General features: G+C 57.9%; 1 protein-coding gene across 11 annotated transcripts in view; it reads right to left on the bottom strand.

The window, feature by feature from the left end:
- The window catches only part of LDB3 (LIM domain binding 3), a 64242-nt gene extending 37744 nt beyond the window's left edge, over positions 1-26498 (bottom strand). For 2 of the 11 annotated variants that reach the window (XM_081158499.1, XM_081158504.1), the window contains exons 1-9: positions 26195-26273; positions 25983-26098; positions 16610-16761; positions 16014-16089; positions 14619-14699; positions 10768-10790; positions 9508-9711; positions 4607-4776; positions 4125-4161 (exon numbers count right to left, since the gene is read on the bottom strand). In XM_081158499.1, coding sequence (XP_081014625.1) covers positions 4125-4161; positions 4607-4776; positions 9508-9711; positions 10768-10790; positions 14619-14699; positions 16014-16089; positions 16610-16761; positions 25983-26075 — 836 coding nt within the window. In that variant the 5' untranslated portion in view covers positions 26076-26098; positions 26195-26273. Of the gene's footprint in view, positions 1-4124; positions 4162-4606; positions 4777-7430; positions 7446-9507; positions 9712-10767; positions 10791-14340; positions 14700-16013; positions 16090-16609; positions 16762-25982; positions 26099-26194 lie in introns of all 11 variants that reach the window. The other 9 variants (XM_081158501.1, XM_081158497.1, XM_081158502.1 and 6 more) reach the window with 7 other exon arrangements.
- Between the last annotated feature and the right edge of the window lie 1394 nt (positions 26499-27892).

Below are 27892 nucleotides of genomic sequence, written 5' to 3'. Positions count from 1 at the left end.
CAGGACCACACAACCCTGGAGCCCGTCCCAGAGAGCCCACCCAGGACACACATGCAGCCACACGCTGTCCAGACAGGCCTGCAGCCTTTGCCAGTGACAGGGACAGTTCTGGAGCGCGTGAAGTCCAGTGAGCCTGTTCTGCTTGGAGCTGTTTGAAAATTCATGGCCAGCCAGAGAGAAGGGTGAAAAGAAGGAAGAAGAGAGAGGGGAAGAGAGAAAGAAAGGGAGAGGTCCTGGGGCACCAGTAGTGCTGCTCAGAGGTCACCTAGGGCTGTCCTGGCCTCTCCAGTTGTGGTTTTCAAACTTGCTAAGCTGGCAGAACACCAAGGACAAATACATCCACAAAATGCAGGTAATTTGTGTTACCAATGGCTGCCCACTGCTTCTCGTGAGGGTTCCCTTTGAGGGAGGGCCCTGAGCCATGTGGCACCATGAAAGTGGGCCTGGGGGACAGAGCTGAATGTGCGCAGGGAGGGAGAGGACATTGCAGGGGGGAGAGGAGAGCCAGTGAGTCCCTGCTCTGTTGGAAGGCGGGCAGGTAAGGAGAGGAAAAAGAACCTTGGATGGTGGCCCAATGGAGAAGGGCTTTGGGGGAGAGTTATGTTGTTTGTGGAGGGGTGTGCAAGGCAACCCTCACCTTCAACTCCTCTGTGAACTCGTCACTAAAATCAACCTTGTTCCTTAACTCTTGGGGACTCGGAGAGATGAAAGTTCTTTATCTAGGTGAGCCTGAGGTAAACACAGAGACTGTACTTGCAGATAGTTGCGCCACAGGGTGACGGCCAGGGGATCCCTGGGCTACACCCCGGGGTCCTCTGATTCCTCACAGATTCAAGCCCTGCCCGGAAAGAAGCCCTGTCAAGGCTGCCTTGCATGGGCCTGGCCTTCCAAGCCGTCAGGGCCCAGGCATGCCTTCCCAAGTCAGAGGAAAGCTGGGCGGCTTCTCTGAGAGAGAGGCTCAGCTTTTGGATGGAGGCTCTATTTGTGCTCTGCTGTTTCTGAGGAGCTGGAGCCTCTGCATTGCCTGCACCCACCAGAGCAGGCCCGTGCGAAAGCCCGCGGGAGGCGAGTGTTTAAGCCCACCTGGGCAGTTTGCTAAGGTGCTGGGTCTTTCCTGGGGTAGGAGCCAGATCCACGGCTGATAGCTGGGCTGTTCAGGGGCCCACCCTGCCTCAGCTGTAAAGATAGGGTCCCTGGGGATTAGACTCTGCCTTGAGCTGGCTAGCAGGTGAGCACTGGAGCCTCAGGGGGAAGCTACCTGCCACCAGGTACCAACAACACTATCAGAGCATCAGAGGAGAGGAAGGCAGGACCCAGAGGAGAAGGGAGTAGGGGGCAGGGTTGTGAGCTGCTCTGGGATTCTGTGGGAGGCAGGCCCCGGAGGCCTAGGGGAGACAGGTGAAGGGAGAGTTTGCAGGGTCCTCTGGCATGCAGACTCACACTTGCCCTTGAGCGGCCAGTGCTGCCTGGTTCAGAACCCTGACTCCACGCCCAGGCACTCCTGCCAGCACTGCCACCACACAGCACCAGGAGGTGGAGCGCCCCTGCACACATAAAGCCTGGGGAGGCTGCCAGGCCCCCAGCGCCTGGCACTCGGGCCTGCTAGAGTAAGGGACTCCGAGTGAAGGCCCTGGGGAGGCAGCCTGGCTGTGAGCACAGCTGGACTGGGAGGAGAGAGACAAGGCTGTGGCTGCCTTCAGCCAACAGATGGGTCAGCAGGGACTAGGGGTGCAACTTCTGACTTGGGAGTAGGGACAGATGGAAGTGGGGCTCAGCCCCCTTGGGAGCAAGACCCCTCACCAGCCTGGACCCAGGCTGGGACAAGCATGCTCGCTTCTGCTCAGATGACCACTGGGGTGAGCCCAGGACCCCACCTGCGACCAGTAGCCACAGTCACTAGGCTGGGCTTTCGTCACAGACAGAGCTGGACTGCTGTAGCCACTGCACCTCGAGCCCCCAGGTCCTCAGGCCCCCCTCCTGTGGCCACGGGGAGGATGGGCATTTTGGGGGAGGCTATGAGGACAACCCTCCAGAAATTAAAGTCAAGAAAAGACATTGGAGCAGAAGGCTTATGCCCCTCTAGTCCCAGTCAGAATCCTTGCTGGGCGCCGCAGAGCCTTCACTGCACAGCCACAGATCCCAGAGGGAGGGACCGGTGGTGGCACAGTGCCTGTGGGGAAGCTGCTTTCTTGGGTGGGGGCCTGAGACTGAGGGAGACAGCAGGCTGGAGCATCCTCTTTGGCCTTCCTTCCAGATTTCCCTACAACAAAACCCTACAGTAGCTGGGAGCTGCAGCACTGTTCCCAAGATTCTGGTCCCTTGCCTTCTGCTGGAGGCCAAGCAAGCTAGTGGGGGCTTTGGCCGGGGGGAGGGACTAACCCCCCACTTATCTACAGGAGCAGGCAGGACAGGCCCAAGGGGTGCTTCTGAAAGCCAGGGAGGGAGGCCAACGGGGAGGCCTGGGGAACCACCCTACGTCCACCTGTACCTTCCTGCTTCCTAAGGAGCAAGCTTAGAGTCACCTGCCAGATTAACACAAAGTGACAAGAAGTGCACCAGAGAGGGTGGCAGGGGCCAGGAAGGCAGGTTTGTCTTATGGGAGGGAGAGCAACCCCCTGCTGGCTTCTTGTTGAAAGGAACTGGGGACTTTGAAGCTGTTTGTTTGCTGTGTGTGGTGGTTGGGGGCGGGGAGAGAGGGAGCTATAAAGCTCCTGTCAAGTCTTGGGTGAGGCTGCAGTGTTCTCTGGAGCATCTATGTGGGTGGCTTCAAAGGGGAGGTGGAACAAAGGGAAAGAGCACACAGGAGCAGTGGACATAATACAGGGTGAGCTGACAGCTCAGTCACACTTAGAATAGCTAGAGACCGGCCCTGGTGAGGTGGCTCAGTTGGTTCAAGCATCGTACTGATACACTAAGGTTGTGGGTTCGATCTCCAGTTAGGGCACATACAAGAATCAACAGTTGAATGCATTTAAATACCTGGAACAACATTTCTCTCTCTCTCTCTCAAACCAATAAATAAAAATTTAAAAAATATAGCTAGATGCCAACTTTTGAGCTAAATCAAACATCATCTCATTTCAGGCGCACATAGACACAGTGCAGGCACTGACAGGTTAAGAACTGTTATTGGAGCTGCCTGCTGTTGTTAGCAGGCCTGCAAGGACCACCTTTAGGCTTGGAAGCCCCAGCCAAAGAGTGGGAGCAATTTGGATTGGTTCAAAAAGAAAATCCACGTCAACTCTAGCTGACCCCAGAGTTCTACTCTCCACACCGTCCTGTGGCCATGACACACAGGTTAGCAAGAAAGCTTGGCCCAGAGTGAGCCCAGCCTCCCACAGAGGCCACCACGGATGCACTGGGACTCTCCCAGGAAGAACATGCAGGAGACAGTTGCCTCCAAAGTACAGTACAGCACAGCCACCCTGGGCTCCGTGCCACAGCATGGAAGGCCCTAGTGGGTTCCAGTGGGTCTCCGGACAGCGTGCCCCCATGCCGTGGTCCATGAGCACCTGACAGACAGGCCACGGGGGGCAGGTTAGTGGCTGTGGCCTCAGGCCTGCTGGTGTTTCAGAAACCATACCTTGACCTTGAGACACTAGTCCTGCACAAGCCCCTCCTCATGCCCAGGGCTTGTCCTCCCTGCAGCAGCTGTCCTTTGAGCAATTTATGGAACTAATAACTCAACATCTGGCCAGGTGAATCCAGGGATCGGGGCCCGTGCTCAGCACAGCCCTCCTGGTACCTGCTCCCAGAGCCTAGCCTCCAGACTCACAGGGTGCGCAGGCAAGGCAGCTGGCCGGCGCCCTCACAGGGAAAGATGCTCTCGTTCTCAACAGCCCAGCAAAGGCCAAAGCAGCCCTGCCCCCTGCCCACAGACAGAGCCAGGAGAGCCCAGAGTCCTCACCCTTATAGCCTGGACCCGGGGGATAGAGACTCATCTCCTGCACCCACCTCACTGACCTGGGACAAATGCCCCACTCCAGCATCTGCTAAAGCCCCTTAGGGGCCAGGAGTTTCCAAGTACATGAACTTGAGAGGTTCCTTCCATGAGTTATGTCAACCTGGGGCTGCCGGGGAGCGGGGGCTGAGGGGCAGGCGGCAGAGCCTGGGCCAGCACTCACCTGGACCTTCGCAGGGCTTCTTCATCGGGGTCTTGCACTGTGGGGAGAAGGTTGCTGGTCAGGAAGAATCACAGGGAGCACGAGGAAGAAAAGCCACTAGGGCTCTGTGGGCACTGAGTCGCTACCAGTGACTGGACAGCAACCGCTCCCTAGCCTGCAAACTAGGAAGGGAAATGCTGTGTGCTGGGCAGAGGGCAGGAGGAGAGAGGGAGGAGAGGAACCGGTGTGGCTTGCACAGTTCTCCTGTCCCTGCTCTGAGCAGTGATTCCTCCTGGAAACACCATGCAGATCTGCTGCCCACTATTTGGCTGGGAGCTGAGAAGAAGGGGCTCCACAGGCCGCTACTCATTTATCCAAGCCAGCTCACCTTCGACGGGTCAGGGGGCTTGATCCCTGGTTCTGTGGGCTGTGGAGTAGGACCCAGGACCCCTGTGGCCCCTCAGCATCCCCCTTTCTGCCCCACACCCTCAGCCCTCACTCACTGTATTCTGTCCCTGTCATCTGGGCCAGGATGCGGAAGGAGCGAGACTGAAGGTTGGAGGAGCGGCGGGCCCACTCCTCAGCCTCATCTTCAGGCTTGTTCTGGTTCTTAATCACAGCCTGATACACGGGAGAGGCGCTGTCCACAGCGAGGTCTTTAACAGGAAGGCTCCTGCAATTCAGAAGGAGGCGTGGGCGAGGCGAGGCTGGAGCCCTGCTCCCCACCCCTTACGGTCCCTCCGCACTGCGTCCCGGCACCCTTTGCACCCCCTGGTAGCCCCTACTTGTCTGAACCCACCATGCCCTTTACCCGCGGCCATCTGAGAGCCTGGGACAAGGGTCGGCTGGGTCCTCAGTGCTCAGGGCGGTCACATTTAGACGGTAATTCCTCTCATGGAGGGTCAGGAGGCTCAGATCCCTCTGGCCAACACCCTCCCCATGCAAGCTGCAGACACAGACCTGAAGACATCCCCACCTCAGGGGCCAAATCTCCTTCAAGAAGATTGGAGGCAAAAGACATCTTCTTGAAGTAATTCCCACCTCCCTGCCAGGCCCTGAGTTTGGGGCTAAGTGAAGACAAGCCATTCGGGGACCCAAAGGCTTCCTCCTCACACCTTTGGATCCAAACAGGAAGCCACCAATGCTGGGAATGCCTCAGCCAAAGACTGAAGGCTCCAGCTCAGCTACAAACAGGCAGGCACAGCAGGGAGGGGGTGAGTGGGGGTGAGAAGCAGCAACAGGCCATGTGGTTGGGGAATCACCTGCAGACAGGGGGATCTGGCCTGGGGGAGCTGGGAGTGGAGCTGCAGGAGGGCCGCTAATCTTCTGCCTCAGTCTATTGAGGGGAACCTGGTAACCTTCCCTTCCCTTACACTCCCAGGGTCTGGCACATAGTAGGTGCTCAAAACGTAGTTGAATAAATTAATCCTATATCAGAGCCAAAAGAGCCCCCAGAGCTGCTTGGGTTCAGTGCCTCCCAGCCTGGACCAGACTGCAGGGCAGGATATATCGAAAACTTTATGGGTGCCCACTCACCCTGGCCAGTAAGGGCTAGAGGAGGCAGGCTGCCCAGCCCACCTGTCATGGACTCAGGTGGAATTCACAGTAATAACAGCCTGCCTTCCCAGCCAGGAGCCAGCCAGGAGCCAACCAGGTACTTACTGATGCCGAAACTGAGATCCAGAGAAAGACTAGCTCCCGCTTACAGCACATAGGGGCCCAATAGAGTTAGAACCCAGGCTTCCAGGCCCCCAGGCCCATCAGACCCTCTGTAATGACAAGGGCTTAGGAAGGCCACTTCTGCCCACTGAGCCTTGTACTCCCCAGATGCTTTATTCCTAAAAATAGCCCAGCCCAGACACTTGCCCTGCCCTGCATCCCCTGCCTGCCTCTATGGCTGCCTCTACCTGCACCCCCAAGGGCCAGCTGGCTGGGAGGGGCTTCCCCAGTACCCATGTCTTCTACCCTCTCTGCAAGGAGCTATCCAACACAGGCCTAGTCTCCCAGGAGAAGTATCTCAGGATCCGTGCCCTGTAGCTGGCTCAGGGTGGGCTACAGCAAAGGTAAAGACAGGTGACAAAAGGTGACTAAGACTGGGTGGAGCTGCCCCTACTTCCCCAAAGGCTGTGCCCTGGCCCAGGAGCTACAGGTAACAGCCTGTAGTTGAGATCCCCTGGGGAAGACCTGTGAATTCTCAGGGGTCCAGGCAGGGGGGAGCCTGGGGCTGTCCAGGAACAGAGAAGTGGGTGGGATCTTGCTGAGAATGCCATTTCCAGCAGAGGGAGGTGCCCCAAGGCTTCTCAAAGCAGAGGCTGGGCCTACCGTCTTTGGGTGAGATGGGCAATAGGAAGGCACAATCAGGATGCCTTGTTCTGCTCAGAGGAAGTGTGGACTGGCCGCGGGCCAGGGAAGGTACAGCCCCAAGCCCAGGCCCTGTCTTAAGCCTGCCTACATTGAGCTCTGTGGTCCAGAAAGCAGACAGAAGTGTCTGCTGCCATTTGCCTGGAGCTTGCCCTTCAGGTGCTACCCTGTCCTTCCAGGGCTCCTAGGGTGCCAGAGGCTGCCAGGCACAAATCCCCTGGGTTTGACATTGTTGGCTCATTTCCTACACTGCAAAGAGCAGAGACTGGTGCTGCTGCAACAGAGATTGGGAGTCCAGTGAAGGAACTGCTGAGCCTTTTTACAACTCTGGGGCTCAGGGAGAATATATACACAGAGAGAGTGGAACAGGCCCCCATCCTGGGGACCCTGGGTCGGAGGCTGTTCTCTGGAGCTCCTCCCAGCATGATCTTCTTGCCACTAAAACACTCTATAATCACCGCAAATCAAGGTCACCTGGGGTATTTACCCCATTACACTGCCCTTAAATATGACTCTTTTGTTTCCCTTGAGTGGTCTTGGCAAGCGCTGGCTCCTTTAGGTCCATGTTCCATGAGGATTCTGGGGAGTGGCCTCTAAGTGGCCCCCTTATCACCCTCTGCCCTGAGTAATGGCCCAGTGTGGATGCTGAGTTCAGGTCTACGATGTCTCAGTGCAGACAGAAAAGGCTGGGTGAACCCCACAAAGTATGGCAAAGAGAACGCAGAGACCCTCAGCCTTGGGGGCCAGCATGAATGTTTTTACTCTCATCTGTGTCCATAGTGACATTCTTTGAAGCAAATCCCCAAAGACAAGCCTGTACAGGGTGCAGGGCGTGTCCTGTGGCTGTGAGGTGGGTATGGGGAAGAACACAGACTGAGGCACTGTCCTCAGACACGCCCCTCTGAACCCACACACTATCCCACAACCAGACAGACAATGGAACAGACACTGTGGGGTCTTACTTACGCCAGTGGCGACACCCTGCCAAGCAGAGGGAAGCCCAGCAGTGAGCGTGTGTCCATCAAGGGATGGCAGAGGGGTGGCGCACACACGAGGGAGCAGGGTTAGGATCAGAAAAGAGTTATGGGAGTGGGGTGGATAGAGGAGGAAGAAAGAGAGACAAAAAGAAAACTGTCAGTGAGGAAGGAGTCTCAGAAATAACAGCAGAAACAGAGCGGCTTCCAGCAGAGGGGCAGCTCTTCCCGTCACCACGGCAGCACCAGCCCAGCAGGGCTGTTAGAAGGACGGGGAGAGCATGTTGCTTCCCAGGCACACAGGGAAGGGGAAGGGAGGGCCGGCGAGAGGGAGATGGGAAGGTCCTTCCAGAAGACTAGATAAGATCCAGAAGACTATTCCTTCCAGAAGACTAGGTACATCAGGTTAAAAAAGAAAATCACGGGTGCCCTAGTGGTAAAGCAATCACAGCATTCTTTCCCCGTGGTGCAGAAGGTCGTCCTTCTGAAGGGCCTTCTTCCTTCATCTTCACTGAACTTCCCTTTAGTGATGTGACCACCTTTAGGAGCACCTCAAGGACACACCTGCCACCTTTTGTGGAAAACAAATGTTAACAGGAAATCCCTGTTATCTCTTCAGCTTAGCTGGGCAGTTTTGTTTTTCTGGGTACACATGAGATAATGGCTGTGTTTTTAAACTTGCACCATCACAGTTTCTGCTTCGAACAATGGAATTAAATCAGCACTGCCTAGAGTTCTGCCTGAGCCTGGCCAGTTGAGCCCCACAGCTCCAGGGCAAGCAGCCTCCCTCCCCTGGTGGCCCAAAGGCAGCACTGCCTGCCTAAGAGGCCAGGCTCTCTTGGGACCAGGAGTCCATGCGATCTTCCTTTGGCTTCTGGAGCCTTCCCCTTTTAACCTGCACTGACTTTATGGCTGGGTTCTGGGAGGGTCAAACACTATTGGAGTTTCCTGGGACTTTTGACCCCTTTATTCCTCTTACACACCTGTTTTTCTTAGTTTCAGAAAAAAGTACGACATCACTTTAAGATTTTTTTGCCTTGAGTTGCTGGGGATACTGACTTAGGGATAAGGTGTTGGCCAAAGAGATAATCAGTCAGTTCTGAAAGTCAATGCTAATGCTACTCCCAGGTAGAAAACAGTCAGAGATAGCGTGCGCGTGCATGTGGGAGACACGTGAAAGGAAGAGTGAGACAAGAGAAAGACAGAGACAGAGAATAAAAAGTGAAAGAGACAGAGGCACACACAGAGAGAGACACAGAGAAAGACAGAGAGATACAGAGAAAGAGAAACTAAGGGAGACTGAGAGAAAAGCAAACAGTAAGGGACCCCCATTAATGTTTTCACTATTAGCAGCTTCATCTACAAATGATTTTCAACCAACTCTTCCCCTATTTAGCCTTCAAGTTCCTCAACCATTGATAACAGGCAAATTCCAGGAGCCCAGGATTCCTCAGTCCCACTGCCCTGAGGCCAGGCTGCCCCGGGGCACATAGGAGGAGGCAGGTGCCCAGTCCTGGTGCTCCCCAGCTCGCAGCGGGGAGGCTGCCACAGCACCTGGATGGTTTGCCCAGAGGCCCTTCCTACGCAAGAAGCCCAGTCACATAGTTGAACCGCTCTCATCTTTGGAAGAACGCAGCAACTTCCCTCCAGAGAAAGGCTCCGTTACGAGAAGCCTGGGGTATCCAGAGTAAGAATGCAGCTCTGGTTAACAAGATTCCGAAAGTCTCTTTCTAAACCAGTCCCCCGGGGCGGGGCCAGGGAAATGCAGAGGCTGTGACAAGCACCTGGAGGAACCATACTTTCTGCACTTCTCCACCCTTCTCCCAAAGCTGACCCGGAGATTAATTCTGGAGAGAGAGCACTGTGCTCTGGGCTGCCTGGGCCGAGGCTGCCTCCCCTCCAGGGGCTGTGCCCTGGGAGTCCCAAGGCAGGGAGGAAAGCTGGTCCTGAAGCCTAAAGTCTCTGATGGTGCCCAGCAACCTGGGCCCTCCACCTTGGTGGGGCGGGCGCGGCCCAGCCAGTGGCTGAGGTGGTGAGCGTGGCAACTGCGGAGGAGGGGCGGCGCTTACCCACTGAAGTCACTGCCCTGGGCCTGGGCCTGCCCAGCAATGGCATCCATGATGGCGTCCTGGGAGTACATGCTGATGGGCGTGTTGTACTGCGCGTGGATGATGGTGGCCTTGCCGCCCAGCCCCTTCACCTCGATGGGCTTGTGGGTGGACAGGGCTGAGTCCTTCAGGGCGTTGGGGTTGAAGCGCTCCTGGTAGTCAGCACTGGGGGGAAGCAGGGGGAGCAGAGGGGGGTGGGAGGGAGGTGGAGGGAGAAAAAGGCAACAGGTGGTGTTACATGGGAGGCCCAGGTAAGGGCTGGCGGTGGAGGCTGTCCAGAGAGACCTCCAAAGTCTGATCCCAGCAAGTTGGCCCAAGTACGCAGACTGTGGGTGGGTGTGGTCAGGAAAAACCTTGGCACCCTCCCCAAAACCCTCTGCAGAAGGATTTTCTTGCCCATCTGGGCTTTCCCAGATCCCTGGAGGTCCCCCGGCTCAGCCTGAGCTACAGCCCAGGGTCAGCAGGGGGCGCCAGGCGTCGGAAGCTCTCTCACCACACCAGCGGGGAAGCAGAGACAAAACCGGGCTGGGGAGTGGGAGTTGGGAGCAGGGCACAGGAGCTGGGTCTCGGGGATCAGGCAGCGGCAGCCCAAGCGGAGTCCAGGACGGCCAAAAAGGCGAAAAACAGCCCCACGGGGCAACTGTGGAGAGTGTGAGCTCTGTTCCTCTGCGGAGGGACTCCTCCTGCCGCCACCCCTCAGTGGCCAGGGTCTCTGCTCCTCTGGATGCTTCAGGGCACAGGCTTCTTCCTCAGAGCAGGGCTGGCTCGCCCCGCATGTCGTACTTGCTGTGTGGCCCACCAGTCTCTACCCATCAGGGCTTTCCCTCAGGCAGTTGTGCTCCCCAGGCAAAGACAAGGTCAGGGGCAGCCCTTCTGTGGGGTCCACCAGGACAAAGATGTCTTCAGGCTCACAAAGAACCCAGCGTCAGTGCGGCACTCCACCCACCGCCTCCCAGAGCAGCCTGGGGCCTTAGGCAACTGGAGATTGAGAACAAACGAACGGCCGGGTACCAGACGGAGCCCTCGCACCCTTCCCCAACGCCTGCACTCCATACGCGCAGCTTCCCACACGTGCAGGCTCACAGGGACAGATGCACCCCTCTCACGCATGCACACACGCGTACACATGCTGACCCCGGCACACGCTGTCAGAGCGCCAGGCACGGACGCATGCTGGGATATGCACGCAAGAGCACACACATGCTGTCCTCCGATACTAACTTGGCTGGAGAGTTGGCTATCACCTGGGGAGGAGAGAGAGAGCAGAGAAGACAGGGCTATCAGAGTGAGGCTCCTGCCAGGAGCCACTGTGGAGGCAGGGCCGGCCCAGACTGGCCCTGGGTGAGGACAGTGCAGAGGAGGGAAGAGCTCGGTTGGGTCAGAGATGCCTACAGCAGCGTTTCCCTCAGTAGGTCCCAGGTACCCAAAGCTTTGCTAGGAAGAAGGGTGTCCTGGTCCAACTTTAAGGACACTCATGCACGTGGCTGCAGACTGGGAGAGAAGCAGGTCAGCTGCTGCTGCCAACGGCCCAGGCCTGACAGCAGCTCTGGACTTATACCCTGGTTTAACAGGGAGCTCTGGGAGTCCTGCGCCCTGAGCAGGAGTTGCAGTGGTGCTGGGGTATATGTGAGGTGGGGTCACTCATAGCCCAGGGGACCTGCCCTCCCTCTCAGAGCAGGGGCAGGCAGCTGTGGCCACTCCTCCCGGGGCACCGGGGTAGGGGTCTGTCAGTCTCCAGTGCAGCTCGGCTGGACGAGAGCGACAAGGCAGACAGAGGAGTAAGGAGGCTCAGAAGTGGGGGTCCAAGGCTTACTGAAGGGAAGCACCCAGCCAGCGAAGCCCATCTTGGATACAAGAGGGCCCCCACCAGCACTCTTCTCTGAGTGAGCCTCTGGAACAGCACCCTCTCCTTGGGGGAGGCATTGCCTGCATTACATCTCTTTAAGCACAAATTCCTTGCCCCAGCAGATCCTGGCAGTGTCTATAGCCTGAGCGGGGAGGCGGTATGGAACTGTCCTTGCCCCAACCTCTGGCAGCTTCTCAGATCTGACCACTGTGGGCTCTGACTGGGGGGGCCTGGCCCTTCTCATCCTTTGGCCAAGGCCCTGGGGATCCAGGCCAAAGCCAGGGGCCCCTGAGCCCCAGGAAGCCTCACAGTGGCCCTGCTCAGCCCCAGGCCCCTGTCTCAGAGCTGATAAAATTTCCTCTGTCTTCCCAGTCTCAAAATAGCTGCCAGTGGAGCTATATTCAGAAAGGGCCAGCACAGATCTCCCATTCCTTCTCCATTTTTGGCCAGTGCTGACAGCTGCAGGGTCAGCTCTTGCCTTGACCAGCCGTGCCCCCTGCAAAGGGTAGTGTTGACCTCTGGGGCTGCCTCTGCTCTGCCTGGGCAGCCAGCTCCTTCTTTGGCATTGATTCCTGCCCCCTGCTTAGCTCCCACCTGCTGTGGGGAGGCTGGAATGCCGCAGCAGACATAGCTGAGAGGAGGCAGCACTGGGGTCTTGGAGAGGAAGACCCAAAGCTATAAGACCTGCCCAGGGTGGCCTGGCGGACACTGCCCTTCAGTCCCAGCCTCAGAGAGAACAAGGAGAAGGGGTGCTCAGGCCCACTGTCCCGCACCCCACTTGTCCTTCTCCATGCCTCCCAGGGTAGAAGCTGCCAAGGAAACACTGCAAGCTGCTCAGAGAGCAGGGAAAGGAGCTTTCTTTTAAAGTCAGACTGGACAGAGTTCAAATCCTGACCCTGCCTCTTCCTTGAGCTGTGACTCTGGGCAAGGTACCTACCTGTCTCAGCCTCTCCTCATTCATGAAATCGAGATGGCGGTACCTACTGCACAGACGGGTTGTGCAGACTAAACGGAACACTGAGGGGAGAGCCCTCGGCCTGGATTACGTGTCCAGTGGATGGACTTCAAGCAGTTAGACACTTAGTGAAGGCCGAGCCTCCGCCCAGCAGCGCTGCTCAGGCTGCCCCAGCTCAGAGGCCTCACCCTTCCTGTGGCACTGCCCAGAGACAGCAGGCCAGCCTTCCTTTGGGTGGAGTGTTCCCTCCCTTAGCCCATCTTCCTTGGAGGAAAGCGTTGGACTCCATTGCTCTGAGTGTTGAGTTATACTGTAACACCTGTCAGGTTCTGCAAAGTCCCTGTGCCAATAGGAGGGCACCTTGGGAGACATGAGAAGTAGGGGCGAGGCTGGCCCTTGACTTCCAGCGGCAGGTCGGTGGGTCCCTGTCTCCAAGCAGGGAGAAGTCAGGCAGACCCGGGTGCCAGTCCTATCTGTGACCTTGGGCAAATTACTCACTCTCTCTGGGCTTCTATTTTCCCAGCTATATAATGGAGGGAATGATGTCCACCTCTGAAGTTGCTGAGAGAGATGTGTTAGTTAAAGCACAGGTTAGAAGGTGCCCAGACCAGATGGAGAGCTCAGCAAGGGGAGAGAATATTCTCACTGCAGGTGGGCCTCATAGGAGGTCCTAGGGGACCAAGAAGAGTTACCAGCCCAACCAAAGCAGAGAAGGAGGCCATTTCTATTCTGCTACTCCCTGAGTTTTCTCCTCGCTGGAAAGAGCCAGGGGTATATGACTGTGTCACTGTAGCCCAGAGAAAAAGCCAGGGAGCTGAGACTATGGGGTAACCGAGGCCAGCTTCACTCAAGATCTGAGAAAGAGCTAGGACCTAGGGGAGGTGGGGTTTCCAGGGAATCAGTGAACTGGTGGGACTGTTACCTTCTGGGGCCCAGGCAAAAGAAGGGCATGGGCTTGGGTCAGACTGACCTGGGCTGCAATTCTGGCTCACTGGTGTGCCAGCTGCGTGCCCCCAGGCAGTGACGACAGGCAGCGCACACTGAGTGTGCAGAACAGAGCTCCCCACTGTGCACGTGCTGCCTCCTCCAGTCCTCCCAGTGACCCTGAGACAGACAGTTTCACGTCTATGTCCTCCTAACCGCTGGGCACACTGCCTCGCGCAGACTGCTCTGCCTCTAGCACACAGTCACTAGAGATAGTCAGGCCAATTCCATGGACTGTGGGAGGAGCTAAATGAGGTAACAAGCAGAAAGGACTTAGAAACACAAATGCGGCTCTGCTTGGGCCTCCTGCCCCTCAGCCCCTCCGTGACCTACTGGCTATAGGTGTTTTCACTCGTGTTCGCAGAGCCCCACCAGCTGGACCTCAGCAGGCAGGGCGGGCCGCTGTTCTGCACAGCCCCTTTCTCCCTGGGGTCCTGCTCCTTGCTGCCCCACCCCGGCAGGGTATGTCCTGCAAGCCACTCCCTTCACTCCGGTGCCAGTCCCTGAGCCCAGCTGAGGTGCTTCGCCCTCCAGGCAACCTTCCCAGACCAATCTAGGCTTAGAGAATGGGCTTTCCGCCCCTCCAGTTCTTCCTGCTCCTGCCTCAGGGCTTCCAGAGGGCGAGGACAAGCCTGTCCCCTTGCCCCAGAGCTCTTAGAGGCAGCAGGCTTTGTCCTGTCCTGGGAGTGGCCTGGTGTGACAGTTTTGAGAATCAAAGTCTCTCGCATTCAGGCCCAACTCAGCCACTTAATAGCTGGACAGCTGGACCTCAACTTAACTTCTCCAAGCCTCAGTTTTCCCCTCTGCGAAATCTGACATGCCATCCCAGGGTAGCTGTGCGGGGCAGCGATGCCATCGCCTGGCTCATGGCAAATGTCAGCAGGAGAGTTGCTTCACGGCTCTCAGCCCGCCCTGCTTCCTGGGGTTGGGGTTGGCCAGGCCTCTACTGAGCACCGAGGACCCAGGTGGCCCCAGACCACCAGCGGAGAGCTGTGCGCCCATTACCTACCCTCCTGGGAGTCCAGCACCTGAGGCCTTCCCTCGGAGGCTCATCTGATACATCTGAGCCATCTCCCTCAGGGTCTCTGCCGAGTACAGGCCAATGGGGTTGTTATACTGCCTTGGCTGGCTCGAGCCCAGTGGCACTTTCGGGCTGAGTGAGTCCAGGGCTCCCTCCGGGTTGGTCTTGGCCCCTGGGCTGCCCTGTGGAGGGCCGGGGTCAGAGGCCTCCACGTGGGAGGAGAAGGCGGAGGTCTGGGAGAAGGAGGAGCTAAAGGTCTGCCTGACCTCTGGGGTGCCCGGGCCGGCCCTCGCCTCGGGGTTGGGGCTGGGCGCCACCAGGCTGCTGTTCGTGTCCAGAGCAGGGTCCTGGCACAGGGTAGCCGCCATGCAGGGGAGAGAGGAGAGAGCAGTTAGAGGCCACACGCATCCCGGTGCTTCTGTGTGGACCTGAAACAGAGGTGTTAGTGTGAGGGCCCACAGCCTGCGCCTGCTGCACTGCGCTCAAGAGGGCCAGGCAGGGCCCCGGAAGAGAAGGGTGCGTCCCGAAGAGCAGGGGAGGCACAAAGCTCCTGGTTCCAGGGCTGGCACCCACCTGGACAAAAGGCAAAGCCTCCCGGAGAGCCAAGCCAAGCCAGCCTGCCTACAGGGCTAGAGGAAAGGGCTGGAACGAGGCCCTGTGGGCATCAGGGACCGGGGGGACCCAACTCTACTCCACATCTGCTTCCCCTTCCCCTGAGTAAGGGCCCCTGGTGGGTGCAGCCCAGCCTCCTGTTCTACTGACCCCGCAAAAATGCCCCCATGGCCAATGAGGGGGACCCCAGCTGGTAGTGGATAGGCAGAGTGGAGGTGCAGAAGGGGCAACTGAGGAAGTAGTGGGCTGACATTTGGTTCCTTTGGTTCACCTCTGCAACTCCCCCTGAGTAGCCTTCTGCCTGGCTCCCCAGCCTGTCACCCACTCCAGCTTCATCAGCCCCTGTTCTCCCGTCTCCCTGACCCGTGCCCACTCTGCCTCACCGAGGAGACGGGGGTCAGTACAAGGTTGTGCAGGGAGGGGTGGGGAGCAGGCCCTTGCAGGAGTGGTGGGGTGGGCCTCCCATGCCTTGGACTCACAGGGTTGAGCTGCTTAGAGGAAGCTGGGAGGGAGCCTGGGGCATGCGGCGAAGTCTGTGCCAGGGCTCCACCTTCTCTCCTGTGCCTGCCTTGGTCCCCACCAACATTTCTGATTGGGCTATGGGTATGCAGCTGGGAGGAAGAATGAAATCCGAGGACGAAAGCCTAGGAGAAACCCCAAGGGCCAGCAGGCCCCTCTATGCCTAGGAGCATCTCCTGGGGTGACCGTCTGAAGCTAGGACCTCCAGCTCTCATGCCACTGTCCCCTCCCCTCTGTGCTGCAGGAAGATGAGGGTCAGGACCTTCTGGACACTGTCCCACTCAGCTGAGAGGATGCTCCCCCTTCGGAGAACACTGCTGCCTAAGCGGCTATCGTGTCAGTCCAGCCACGAGATTCTGGCAGGTGGCACCCGGCGGACACTCCTCACTCAGAACACCTCTCCCCAAGGCCTGCCTACTTCCCAGGGTCAGTGACAGCAGGCAGCGGTGGGCCAGGGCTGACCCCTCGCCATGGGGCTGCACCCAGGACTGAGTCTGAGAGTGGAGTCTGCTCCCACAGTCAGCACCTACCTTCTGGTGGGGGATCACTGGCAGTGGAGACTGGATCGGGGGTGCTGCCGTGGAGATGGGAATGGGTCGCTTCGACCTGGAGAAACCAGAAATGAGACCAAGTGAAGAAAGTCATGTCTGGGGCCAGGAGCTCCCGACTGGGCAAGACTGGCCAGGGGAGAGCAACGCAGTGCTGGGGAGCCTGTCAGAGAGCCCGAGGCCCACACCCACCAAGTAGGCTGGGTGTCTCCAGGAAATCACTGGGTCTAACCAGGATGGAGAAGTCATGACCCTTGGGCACTTTGCAGCCACTGGCCTCTGCAAGGAAATGGGAGGCTGCCTGGGCAGAGAGAAAGCAGGGAAGAGCCTGGCTTCTAGGCCTGACGGCCCACACACAGGCAGCCCCCGACCCACCCTCCCAGTCTGGTCTGTCTAGGGGAGCACAGATGTGGCCGGTGCTTGACAGTGACTAGGGCCTGATCCTTTCTCTGGTCCAGGGCTGTCCTCATTGCCCTGCGAGGCCTGGTAGCACAGGGCTGAGCCCACACATCTGCCACTGAATAGCAGGCACCTGATGCCACACCCTGCTTCCCCCCTGCTCTGGAGCTGCCACCTACTTCTGCAGTGTGAGGCTCAGGTTGTAGCTGGCCGACTTGATCTTGTTCTGGGCCTCCAGGTGGGTCATGGTGTCTGTGTTGACGCCGTCAATGGCTACCACGAGGTCACCCTGGCTGAGCTGGGACTGGGCTGCCTTGCTGCCCGGTGTGATCTGAGAGGAGTGCAGAAGGGGGGATGAGCATAAGGAGGGTGGGGCTGAGGATGGGCCAGTCCTCAGGGAAGAGGCCTGCCCTTTTGTCTCTCACCGTGGTGAGCACTGGCTGCTCACCGAGCCACACCCCTCCCGCTGGCACACAGCCACCACCTTTCCTAGTGCCCTGTATCTGTGTGGCGGTAAGGCTAGCTCAGGCTGGTGGAGTGGGATGAGGCGGCGCACGCCCCTCCCGGGCTGTCCTGAGCAGCCGTCCTTGCCATCCTTCACCTCTCTTCTTGTGGGCTGCCTGGAGGCGAGGACCCAGGGGAGGACAGCCGAGCCACTAACAGGAGGGGCCTGGATCCTGGAGTCGCAACTTGGAGAACGACCAAAGAGCACTGCGTCGGATGCTGCTTGAGTGGGACATGAACTCGCTGGGCTAAGCCGTGGAGCTTTGGGTGCTGTGGGTTTCACCAGTTTGCTCACTGTAACATTTGTACCCTGAAAATTCATGAAGCACTTTCCAGGCCCCAGGAAGGAGGTGATAGGCAGGAACTAAGACTCAGCACCACCACAGAGATGCTGCCAGATCAGCAGGTAGGACAAATGCCCCTCACAAAGCATTCTAGTGTGAGTGCCTAGTACTACCATGGCAAGGGTGCAGCAGCCGGCTGGGTGCTGTCAACCCTGCCGAAGTGAGCAAGGCTGGACCATGCTCTGAGGTTGGTTCCATCCTTCCAGGAGGGGAAGTGCACATGTAGGGCCTAGTTCCCAAATCCTGCACCCTAATGACATCACAGAACGTTAGAGGCTGGGGCCCCTCCCCCAGTGTGATCACGCAGAATGCCAGGCACGCTCCACTCTGAACACCCCATGCTATGTCAGGAAGGCCACACCCCCAGGAGCTTGGGATGCCATGATGGCTCAGATTCCACTCCCAATGTCATGCGCAATGCCAGGTTCTGCAAGCCTGGCTCCTGGTAATTGCGTCCTGGATGCTGTGGAGACCCCGCCAGCAATGGTATCACATGAAATGCAGAATTCTGGAATTCCTGGTGACATCACCTAAAGTAGCCTGACGGCCTGCTCCTATGACATCCCACGGAATGTGATGAAGCCCCATCTCTGAAGATATCTCACTAAATGTCTCTGACTCTGCTCTACCCTGTGACGCCGTGTAGAATGCCGGGCAATGGTAGGATGACTGTGAGCTGACCCACACAACATAGTGTGGAAGGCCATGCAGGCCCTGCCCTTCAAAGCCCCACAGGGAAGAGGAGCCTCTGCAGAAAGCCCTTGGCTTTTCCTCCCCAGCTGCCCACCAGCCAGTCTTCCAGGCTTCTCTGGACACATCGAGTCACCTTCCTGGCTGTACCCCAGGGACAAGGCCAGCTCCTGATACTGGCATAAGATCTGGCCAAGGTCTCAGAACCATCCTAGAAGGAGCCTAGAGAGGACCTGGGGACAGTCCCTTGCCTTGGGTGTCAAGCCTGAGAGGGCCTTTGGCCAGGCCCTGGAAACTCCCCTCTAAACCAGAGCCCTTGCTGTCACCAACCTCCAACCTGTTCCCAGATGTGCTCTACAGGGTGGCCTGGGAACCGAGTGTGATGACCAGTGAGAACAATAAGAGTGTCGCCCAGAGCAGCCTCCCCACTCCCTGAATCTGCTGAAACAGATGAGGGCAGGAGAGAAACCTTGTTTGCCAGGTAGCCACACATCGCCTGTTTGCAGAGTCCAGCCTCTCCCCCAGCTCCCACCAGGCGTCTGAGGACTAACTACTCAGCCTTCTCAAAACGTGCATCACCCTTCTCCCCAGTTCCAAGGCCACAGGGACCCTCTACTAACGACAGGAGAATATTGTTTTCTTCGATTTAAGGGGTTCAGCAGTGGGTGAAAAGCAACAACTAAGAAAGACAAAACACTTTGTAGGCTAAGAAGGGGCTCCTGAGGGCAAGTGGGCTGCCTCCGGGCCTATCCTTTCCCTACACCTGCCTTTCCCTTCCTGCTTGTGCTCTCCCCAGCGTTTTATTATAGACATCGTCAGATGTACACAAAGTGGAAAGAATTTTACACTGAACACCCAAATACCCACCACCGGGGTTCTACGGCGACATTCCATCCACGAGCTGCGCCCGTGGCCATCCCCCTCCATCCAGCAATCAGCTTCGTTTCGAAGCACCTCAGAGGAAGGAGCAGACCCAGTGTGCTTCCATTCCGGATGCGGAGGGTGCCGCAGCCCTCCTGGGGGGCTGCCCACAGGGCTCCCCCAGCCGACTCCCACACCAGAGCCCCCACGCCAGTGCTCCCCCACACCAGGGCTCCCCACACCAAGGTTTCCCACACCAGGGCTCCCCCACATCAGGGCTCCCCAGATGCTTCTAATGAACTACAGAGAAGGGGCCGTCCCCTGCAGCAGGGAGCTCCCAGGTGAGCGGTGGGGACTATCAGCACAAACCTCACACAGCATGGCAGGCCTGCTGCTCACAGAAGTGATAATTGCCAGGCAAGACCAGAGTCATGTCCAGATATCATGGATGTCAGTGTAGTCAAGGACACTGGACGACACCCAAAAGAAGCTGGGCCAGGTCAGCTCCGGCAGGGGGGCAGGGGGTTAGGGGTTGGGGAATCTGGAACGTCCTGCATTTGGAGCTGCCTCTAGGCACAGGCTAGCTCACACCACACTTGCCTGCTGTGTCTCCTACCTTCCCCTTGCCTGGCCCTGCCTTGCTCCCCCTTGTCCTCAGGTACCCACTGGGGTGATCCTTGCTCCCAGGGTAGAGTTCAGCCTCACTGAGGTCTGGTCAGTTGCCAGACTTCTCTGAGGGAAACACAGAGCTGGCTCCTGCCTGCCTGCCCTGGTGCCTCTATCCCTGCACCTGTGAATGCCCATCAGGGCACAGCTGGCTTGGCCTTTGGCCACCCTGAGCAGGATCCAAGAACCCTGGGCTGCCGTCGTCTTGCAGGGAGGTGCTCTTCTAGCTCTGTCCAGCTTTCCTTAGAGGCGGCAGGATGGAGGCAGGGATCTGCAACTGGGCCCAGGGGTCACCATATCCTCTCCCCCCCACTATAGGAGAGGTTGGCCCTGCACAAGCCCTGCGTGTGAAGGGTGCGGTCCAAGCATAACGCACCCATGGATCTCTTGCCGGACTCTATCCATGTCTGCTTTCCTCATTCAAGGAAAGGCCTAAAGCAGCTAAATCCTTGGAGGTTTTTTCTTTAGTCTTTCCCCTTTTAGGCATTTGAAGGACTCTGTAGTAGTTGTTTCATTCCCACTTCACTCTCAGCCTTCTCTAGTCACCAGCCACTTGTCGGCTGGAAAACCAGCCCTGGGCAGAGCTCTAAGCCCAAGGTCTCATCTCAAAGGTTCCCTAGGATGGGCTCAAAGTATCTGGGGTCCAACATTGCCACCAGGAGTCCTTTTACCTGGCTGAGCCATGGTCTTAAGGCACCCCAGAGGGGCACAGGGATAATAGGTGCCAGGGAGCAGCTGTGGCCCGGCCACCTGCAGGTGCCTGTCGGGGAGGAAGCAAAGGGAAGAGCATGGACTTTGGTTGGAGGCAGACCTGAGGTTGCCGTGCCAGCCTCCATGCTCTGTCTGTGTGGAAAGAAACACCTTTCTCCCACGATTGCTGCGAGTATCACACTATTAAAGAGGATATTGTGAAAGGAGGGCACAGTGCTGAGAAAGTTTCAAGGAAGCTCCCCACTGAGGAGGCACAGGTGCTGCCCCAGCTCCTTCCCCTTGGAGATGCCAGAGGGGCTGAGGCTGGGAGGCTACAGTTCTGGCTCCAAGGGAAACAAGACCCAGAGCTGGCAGGGTAGGGTGCATGAGCCAGCATGCTGTCCCCAGAGGGGCCTCAGCATCAGCTGGAGGGGATCCCGAGAAGTTCTGTCCAGGTCCTGGGGCAGCAAGATGCAGGCCAGGGCTCAGGTGCATTCATGCCATTGGTTCCTGTTTCCCCAGTTCCCAGGGGGCTGGCAGCCGGGAGGGCAGCTGGGCTCCCTACAGAAGTTCCCAGCCATCTCTCCCAGTGCTCAAAACCAGATGACCGCCTTCCCCTCTAGATTTGTCCAAGTAAGGCGGGTGGGTGATGGGGGACAAGGGCAGTTAGTGGATGCTGTGGATGGTGTAACTTCCAGCATCTCCTCCCCACCCTTCCAGGCGGACCACCCCAGGGGATTTCCCGTGGAGCCCTAAGTGCATTTACCATTGTGCGATTAAATTACTGCCCTGCCAAGCTCTGCTGGAGTCCCATCTGGACTCCCCCGGGGCTTTGCTCCATCCCCACCCTCTCACTGGAAACTTCTGTCTCTCTGTGGCCCCACTTCCAACCCCACCCTGGCCAATAAGCAAGGCAGAGTCTTATCTGTGCTCAAAAAGGCTCTCCTTGCACAGAGCATTGCTAGGGCAGGGGAAACACTGTGATATTATAATGGTGGATACATGTCATTATACGTTTGTCCAAACCCACAGAATGTACAACAAGAGTGAGCCTGCCTGGCTGGTGTGCTCAGCGGTTGAGCATCGACCTAGGATCCAGGAGATTGAGGTTCAGTTCCCAGTCAGGGCACATGCACTGGTTGCTGGCTTGATCAGTTGTGGGCTCGGTCCCCAGCAAGAGGCAGCTGATCAATGACTCTCACATCATTGGTGGTTCTCTCTCTCTCTCTCCCTCTCTCTTCCTTTAAAAAATAAAAATATAAAATAAAATAAAACCCCTCTTAAAAAAAAAAAAAAAAAAGCGACCCTAATGTCAGCTCTGGGCTCTGAGTGACAATGATGTGTGAGTGTAGGTCCATCAGTTTAACAGATGCACCATCTGACGGGGATTTGATAGTGGGGGAGGCTGCGCATACAGAGGGGCAGGGAGCATATTGAAAATCTCTGTATCTTCCCCTCAACATTGCTGTGAACCTAAAACTGCTCTAAGAAAAGTCTTAAAAAAAGAGACTCTCCTTCCCTGGCTGTACCTGCTCCAGCGGCTCCTGTTATGTCCCCTCCCCTTCTTCACCTCTGGCTTCTTCGAGAAGTGCCCAGCAGGTCTCACCTCTGCTGTCTCCCATCCCTCCCACACCCAGCACTCTGGCTCTGGCCCCTACCACTGCACACACAACAATGACCTCCCTGTGCCCAAAGCCAGGGGTCACTGGTTTCCTTTCCAACTGACCACACCCATACCATTCCCTGGCCTTCCAAGTCTCTCCTCCTCTTGTCCAGGACCACAGTTCTGGCCATGTCCTGGATGTCACCTGTAGAATGCTCCTGTGGGAACATCACTCCTGGTGGGCCCTAGGGAGCACTGGGACATGGCAAAGTCCCTTCATGCCTCTTAAGATGGTTCCTGGGTAAAGGTGGAGCCGGTTCCAAGGGGCCTTTTCAATGGTAGACCACCCTGGATGAGAGGGGACTGTAGAGGGACAGAGCCTCAGGGAACTGGGGAGACATCTCCCAGGCTGAAGGGCTGTCCAGCAGGGCCCAGGGGACCTTACTCAGGAGCCTCCTCCATCCTGGTGTCCCACACACCTTTCATCCTAGGAGCCTGGGGGCACCCCAGGAAGCGGCCCCTGTCCTGTGTCTTCGCCCAGGGCCTTAGAGGTTCTGTCCCTGGGACCCAGCCAGCCTCATGCCCACTTCCTTCAGGGCCATCCCAGGGTCAGGGACAGCTCTGAACAGCAGGGAAGGGACGCCTGCCAGGGGAGGGCCTGGCTGGGAGACCTCTAAGAACACGTTCCCAGCTGTGGGCCTGTCAGCTTGCTCTCCCATTCGTTCTGTGTTGGGAGTGGCGGCCTGGCAGCCCCCCAGGAGCCCTCCAGAGGCTGGCTGACCTTAGTGGCTATAAACAGCATGACCTGTCAGCACTTTGAGGTGCTGCCCAAGAAATATCTCCAGCAGCCCCTGAATTCCAGGAATTGCAGACACAGTTGCCCCAGAATAGTCTTGGCTTTCCCCTCCCTGGGGACTCTCTGTCCTCTGGGTCCCCGTTTTAGCTGGGAGAGTCTGACAAATACCGGAACTGAAAACTTGAAGGAACTGGTCCTCAGGGCTGGTCCCCCGCCAGCCTTCCCGCTGGTGAGTGAAGCAGAGACAGCCCCCGCCCCCCAGGCTAAGCCCCCACCCATCCTCACAACCAATCCCTGAGAAGCAGCAGGTACCAGGACTTTCACAAGTGCAGGTTAAACAGCCTCTCCCAGAGGCACTAGCTTTATTTTACAGATGGGAAAACTGAGGCTGAGCGGGTGAGCTGACTTTTCTGAGGTGACACAGCTGTGAGCAGCAGAGCCTAACAAAAGCGCACGCCGCTTCGGTAAAGCTGAGGGCCCCTGACGCGCAGCGGCTGCAAGGCCTGGGGTGGGGTGGGCCTTTGTCGCTGCTCCTCCCCCTCCCCAGGTCCTGGAGAACTGGCTGGGGGGGGGTGGAGGAGCGGGCGGCTCACGTTGCAGGCCCCGCCGCACCTGTCCAGGATAAATAAAGGCATTTCCCCTCCACCCTCTGAGTCTCCCTCCTGAACACCCTCTCTGTGCGTCCTCAGGCTGAGACCCGTGGAAAGGAGGCCTTGAGGGGCTGCTGCCCCAAGGGAGCTGCTGTGGGGCCTGTGGGCAGGATGGGGTGGAGACAGAGTTATCACTCAGCTTGCAGGTGGCTGGCGGCTACCTTTTATAGGAGGAGCTGCAGCCGGCTCCTGACTCTGACAGGTGACAGGCCCCACCCAATACTTCTCTACTGGCCCCTAGTCAGAGGGGTGAAGGGGTAGGCTAGGGGGCTAGGGACTGCCACGGGAGCTCCTGTGCAAACTCAAGCCTGTTTGCCTGGCTCTGAAGCCCTGCCTGGCTGACCACTCCTCTGGATTGCAGTGCAGGTGATCTCAGGGGAGGGGTGGTGCCAGACCCTGCTGAGAATGGGCAGCCCTGCCTCTGCGAATCCTCTCTCTGCAATGTGCTGCTAGTTGCCAGGCACCTACTGCCCCTGTGAGAAGTGAACCACGGCTGGAGTGGGAGTAGGGTCTCTGGTCCTGCATCCCTTTGGGAGAGAAATTCCTGGTATCACAGGGCCTGGAGAAGCCACAGCCCTGGTTGTGGGGTCAGGGCTCAGGGTCTCAGGCCTGGCCTGCAACATGGAGCCTGGGACGCCACAGTCTGCCCACTCTAGGCTATCAGCGGCCACCAGAGCAGTTCACCAAGAGACTTCAAGCCCTGGGGAGTCCCCAGTGCCCAGCTTGCTCCATGGCTGCAGTGATTGGGGTGCGTCCCTGTAGGAAGCAAAGAGGCCATGTGCCCACTCCCTGATGCCTTGCCTGAGCTGCAGGTTCTATTTTTAAAAATCCCCCTAGTCATTGGCTCCAGTACTTCCCAGTATACCCCCTCCCTCCAGTGAGGACACTCTTCCTGCTATCTAGCTTAAGGTCTCTGTGCTTCAATTAAGCCCTGGGCTGGCCAGGCCGGGTGGCACATAGGTCCTGGGTGAGGTCATTGGCTATCCTGGGTGTCAGGATAATTTCCACCCACAGGAATGGGACAGGGAGCACCAGAGGGAGGCCTTGAGGATTGTGGAGCGGGGGCAGAGCTGGGCTCAGTACCGGGTGTGGGTGGCCAGTGGACCTGTGAGAGTGAGAGTGGACAGCCACCTCACATAGAACTGCAACCAGGGGGGTGGGGAGTGTGCAGGGTCCTGGGGGTTTCCACTTGGGCTCAGATGCCCGTGTGTCATCATATAATGAGGTAGGGTGTGCAAGTCTCTGCCCTTTTAGTACAGCAGCCTGTGATCCCCAGGCCCGTGGGTCTGGAGGGTGCAGGCTCAGGTTGGAGTGGCCAGCTCTCCAGGAAGACAGAGGGCTGCAGCCTCCTCTCTGCGCTGGAGCCAGGCCAGCACCCCATCTAGAGAAATGCAGCCTCTGTGGCTGTTACCATAGCACCCCAGTGGGGCTTCTCCTTGGGGTCCCTCCAAGTGCCCACATCAGGTTCCACAGCCAGGACTGCACCTCCAGTGTGGGTACTGGCTTCCTGCCACCTCTGCCAAGCAACTTTCAGGCCTTTTCTGGATATTCACTTCAGTGCTTCCCTGCCCCCGTCCAGCCCCCGGGCAAGTCTCTGCTACCCAGAGAAAAAACGATCTTCTCCGGGCAGCAACCAAGATGTTCCTGCCCACCCATCACCCCCCAGTGACAGCCTGGGCCTCAGCCTGCCCCTCGAGCGCACAGCAGCACTGCCGGGGCTGCCTCAGCCTTGGCCTGTCAGGCAGGGCTGGCTTATGCTCTCACACACCTCGCAGTCCCCCGGGCCTCGGCCCTTCAGCCCCAGCTCTGCCCGATTTGTCAGATAGTCCCTTTACTTGACAAATGCTGCCTGAGCACCTACCGTGTTCTAGGCCCTGGTGTGGGTTCCAGGCCATGGCAGTGGTTAAAACAAAGTTCTCTCAGCAGATCTAGCGTCTCTGCCCTCTGGGTTTCAGTGTCCCCAGCAGTCAGTAGTGTTACTCAGTCTCCGGTATTCTGTGACATCCCATCGGACAGTGCTGCTCCCTGGTCGCAGACACCGCAGGGCATGGTCATTTTCCCAGGCAAGCATGGGAATAAGCTGTGAGCCTGGCAGGTAAAGCAGCCCCGGTGAATTGGCTGGGGCTCAGGCAAGTGAGGGAGGAAGGCCCAGCAGCATGAAGCCAGCCAGTGTAAGGTCCCTGGCAGGCCCAGGAAGGCAGGAGAAGGGACTATTATCTTGGATCTGGGACGGAGCAGGTGCTGGAGCCCAGTAACGGGCCGAATCCAGCTCTGAGCCCTGACAGCCCATGTCAGCAGTCGGTCCATCTACCTATCCACCCTCCTGTTACCTGCCCTCTCAGTGCTAGGAGTGCTCTCTCCCCAAAACAGTTGCCTACTTCCAAGGAGATCCTCCAGGCTTGGGGACACCCTGAGCCCACTGTGCCGAGGAAGGGCTGAGAAAGCTCTACACTCTGTTCCCTTGCCACCAGCCCTGAAAACTTGACATTTCCTTCTCAACTTTAAACACCCACCACTTCCAATGACATTTCACATTTCACAGGCCGGCCAGTTCGGCTGGGCAAACAGCTATGGCCGAGACCAGGGGCCTGTGGCCGGCAACAACCAGTTGGGTCCAATCCCAGCCTCCAAATGGGGATGGGGTGTGCTCTGCTTTTCAAGAGCCTTGAGGAAACAGACAGATGGACATACACACCCTCCTCTGACATGCAAACCCCTATGGCACCAGGCCACAGGCATTGCACTCACCCGGGAGATAGTGAGGGGCATGTTGAAGTCCTTGCCCCCCTGCAGACGGAAGCCCCAGGGCCCAGGCCCAGTCAGGGTCACGCTGTAAGACATGCTGGTGCTGACAGGGGCGGCCTCTGTGGACAAGAAGAGAGGAGTGGAGTGAGAGGGCCCTCACACACCCTGTGTCCCCAGCCCAGGCCTCTGCCTCTGCCCCCGGCCCCCAGCCTTGCCTGCTCTGTCCCTTGCTGTCGGCCGGGCTGTGTGGCACTCCTGAGAGGCTCCTAAGAATAGCTGGGAACAAATGCCATCGACACTGATATCTGCCCTCTGCTTCGCCCATAAATGGACTGTAACCCTACACTGTGCCCGCCCGCCCAGGCCTCCCAGGCGGTCCACCGTGACTCACACAGCTAATATAGCCCCTGGGGAGGGGTGTCCAGCACCCAGCACCCCCGGGGCAGGACTGGGGACTGGCCGGGTCAGTGATAATGCTCTGGCCCTCCTGCTCTCCTCTCCTTGCTCCCTCTGCCCTCTGAAGAGCCAGGATGCACACTCACTCCCCAGCTGCACCCACCCCCTTGCCCAGAAGACCATAGCTGAGCTCCCTTGGGCAGGGACTTTGGGACTTGGGTTATTGCTGCCCTTAAGGAAATGTACCTTATCCAGTGTGGAGCCCTAATGGTCCTTAGGAACAAGCTGAGCTTCCAGCTGGCCTGGACAGAGCTTCAACTCAGGAGACCAGTAGCTGGCCCAAGATTGTGCAGCCGTGAAAATGATCATCATGCTCTGGCTGGCGTGGCTCAGTGGTTAGGGGTCAGCCCACACAGCAAAGGGCGGAGGGTTCTCTTCCCCGTCAAGGACATGTGCCTCAGTTGCAGGTTCAATCACTGGCCCCATCAGGGCCCATTCAGGAGGCAGCTGATCAATGTGTGTCTGTCACATCAATGTGTGTCTCTCTTTCCCTCTTTCTCCCTCGCCCCCTTCCACTTTCTCTAAAAAAAATCAATGGAAAAAATACCGTTCGCTGAGGATCAACAACAACAAAAAGGATCATCATAATAGCAGCAGCTCTGGGCACGGCTGAGCCCAGCTCCAGGCCCCTCACGACATCATCCCCCAGATGGTGAGAGGCTGCCGCCTCAGCAGGTACCAAGGTTCCGAGAGGTTAAGTGACTTTCCCAAGGTCACACAGGGAGTGGACTCAGGCCACATTGGAACCTGGGCTAATTCCCACGAGACTCATGCCAGATAATGGGCTCCCAGTGGCCACAGGTGCCTCCCAATGCCCAGACTCAGGGTCTGAAAGCCGGTCTGGGCCAGGCTCACACCCTGCAGACCCTCTGGGGGCCCAGGGCCTATTCCTGGCTCTCCTGGCTCATCTGTGCTCTGGAAAACCTGACAGCAGTATGGAAAACTCCAGCTGCCAGCCAGCCCGCCAGGCTCCTGTGCCCTTTGCGCTGGAATGGCAGGGGGCAGGGAGGAGAGAAGATGCCATTTGCTCAGCTGCTGGGACATGGGGACAGAGGAACAGGGAGGGGCAGTGTGCTCAGTGTGTTCAGCCCAAAACCCTGAAACAGCGTGTTCTGGGAGGGGGCCCAGGACCCTCAGGACTCCTGCCAGTATGGTCTTGGGCCAGGATACCTTCAGAAGCCTTACCCCAGAAGAGACCTTAGGCCCTGGGTTGTCTGGAGATAGACAAAGCTCAGCCTGGCTCCTGGCTCCTGGCTCCTGGTTGGGGAAACTGAGGCTTGGGGAAGGCAACTGGGTTAGCTGCTCTCTGGCCCTCCCATGGGGCTCTGACCTGAGCTGGGCCCAGAGGACTAAGTGCAGACCTGGGTGTGAGTAATTTCCCAGCGGTCAGCAATCCTGCCTCATGCCTTGGGCCTGATACATACAACGTGCAGGGTAAAAGTAGTCCCTACATCACA

This window comes from Miniopterus schreibersii (genome assembly GCF_964146895.1).
Source record: "Miniopterus schreibersii genome assembly, chromosome: 14".
In the NCBI taxonomy this organism is placed as follows: domain Eukaryota; kingdom Metazoa; phylum Chordata; class Mammalia; order Chiroptera; family Miniopteridae; genus Miniopterus; species Miniopterus schreibersii.
This window is presented reverse-complemented; position numbering and strand designations above follow the sequence as displayed.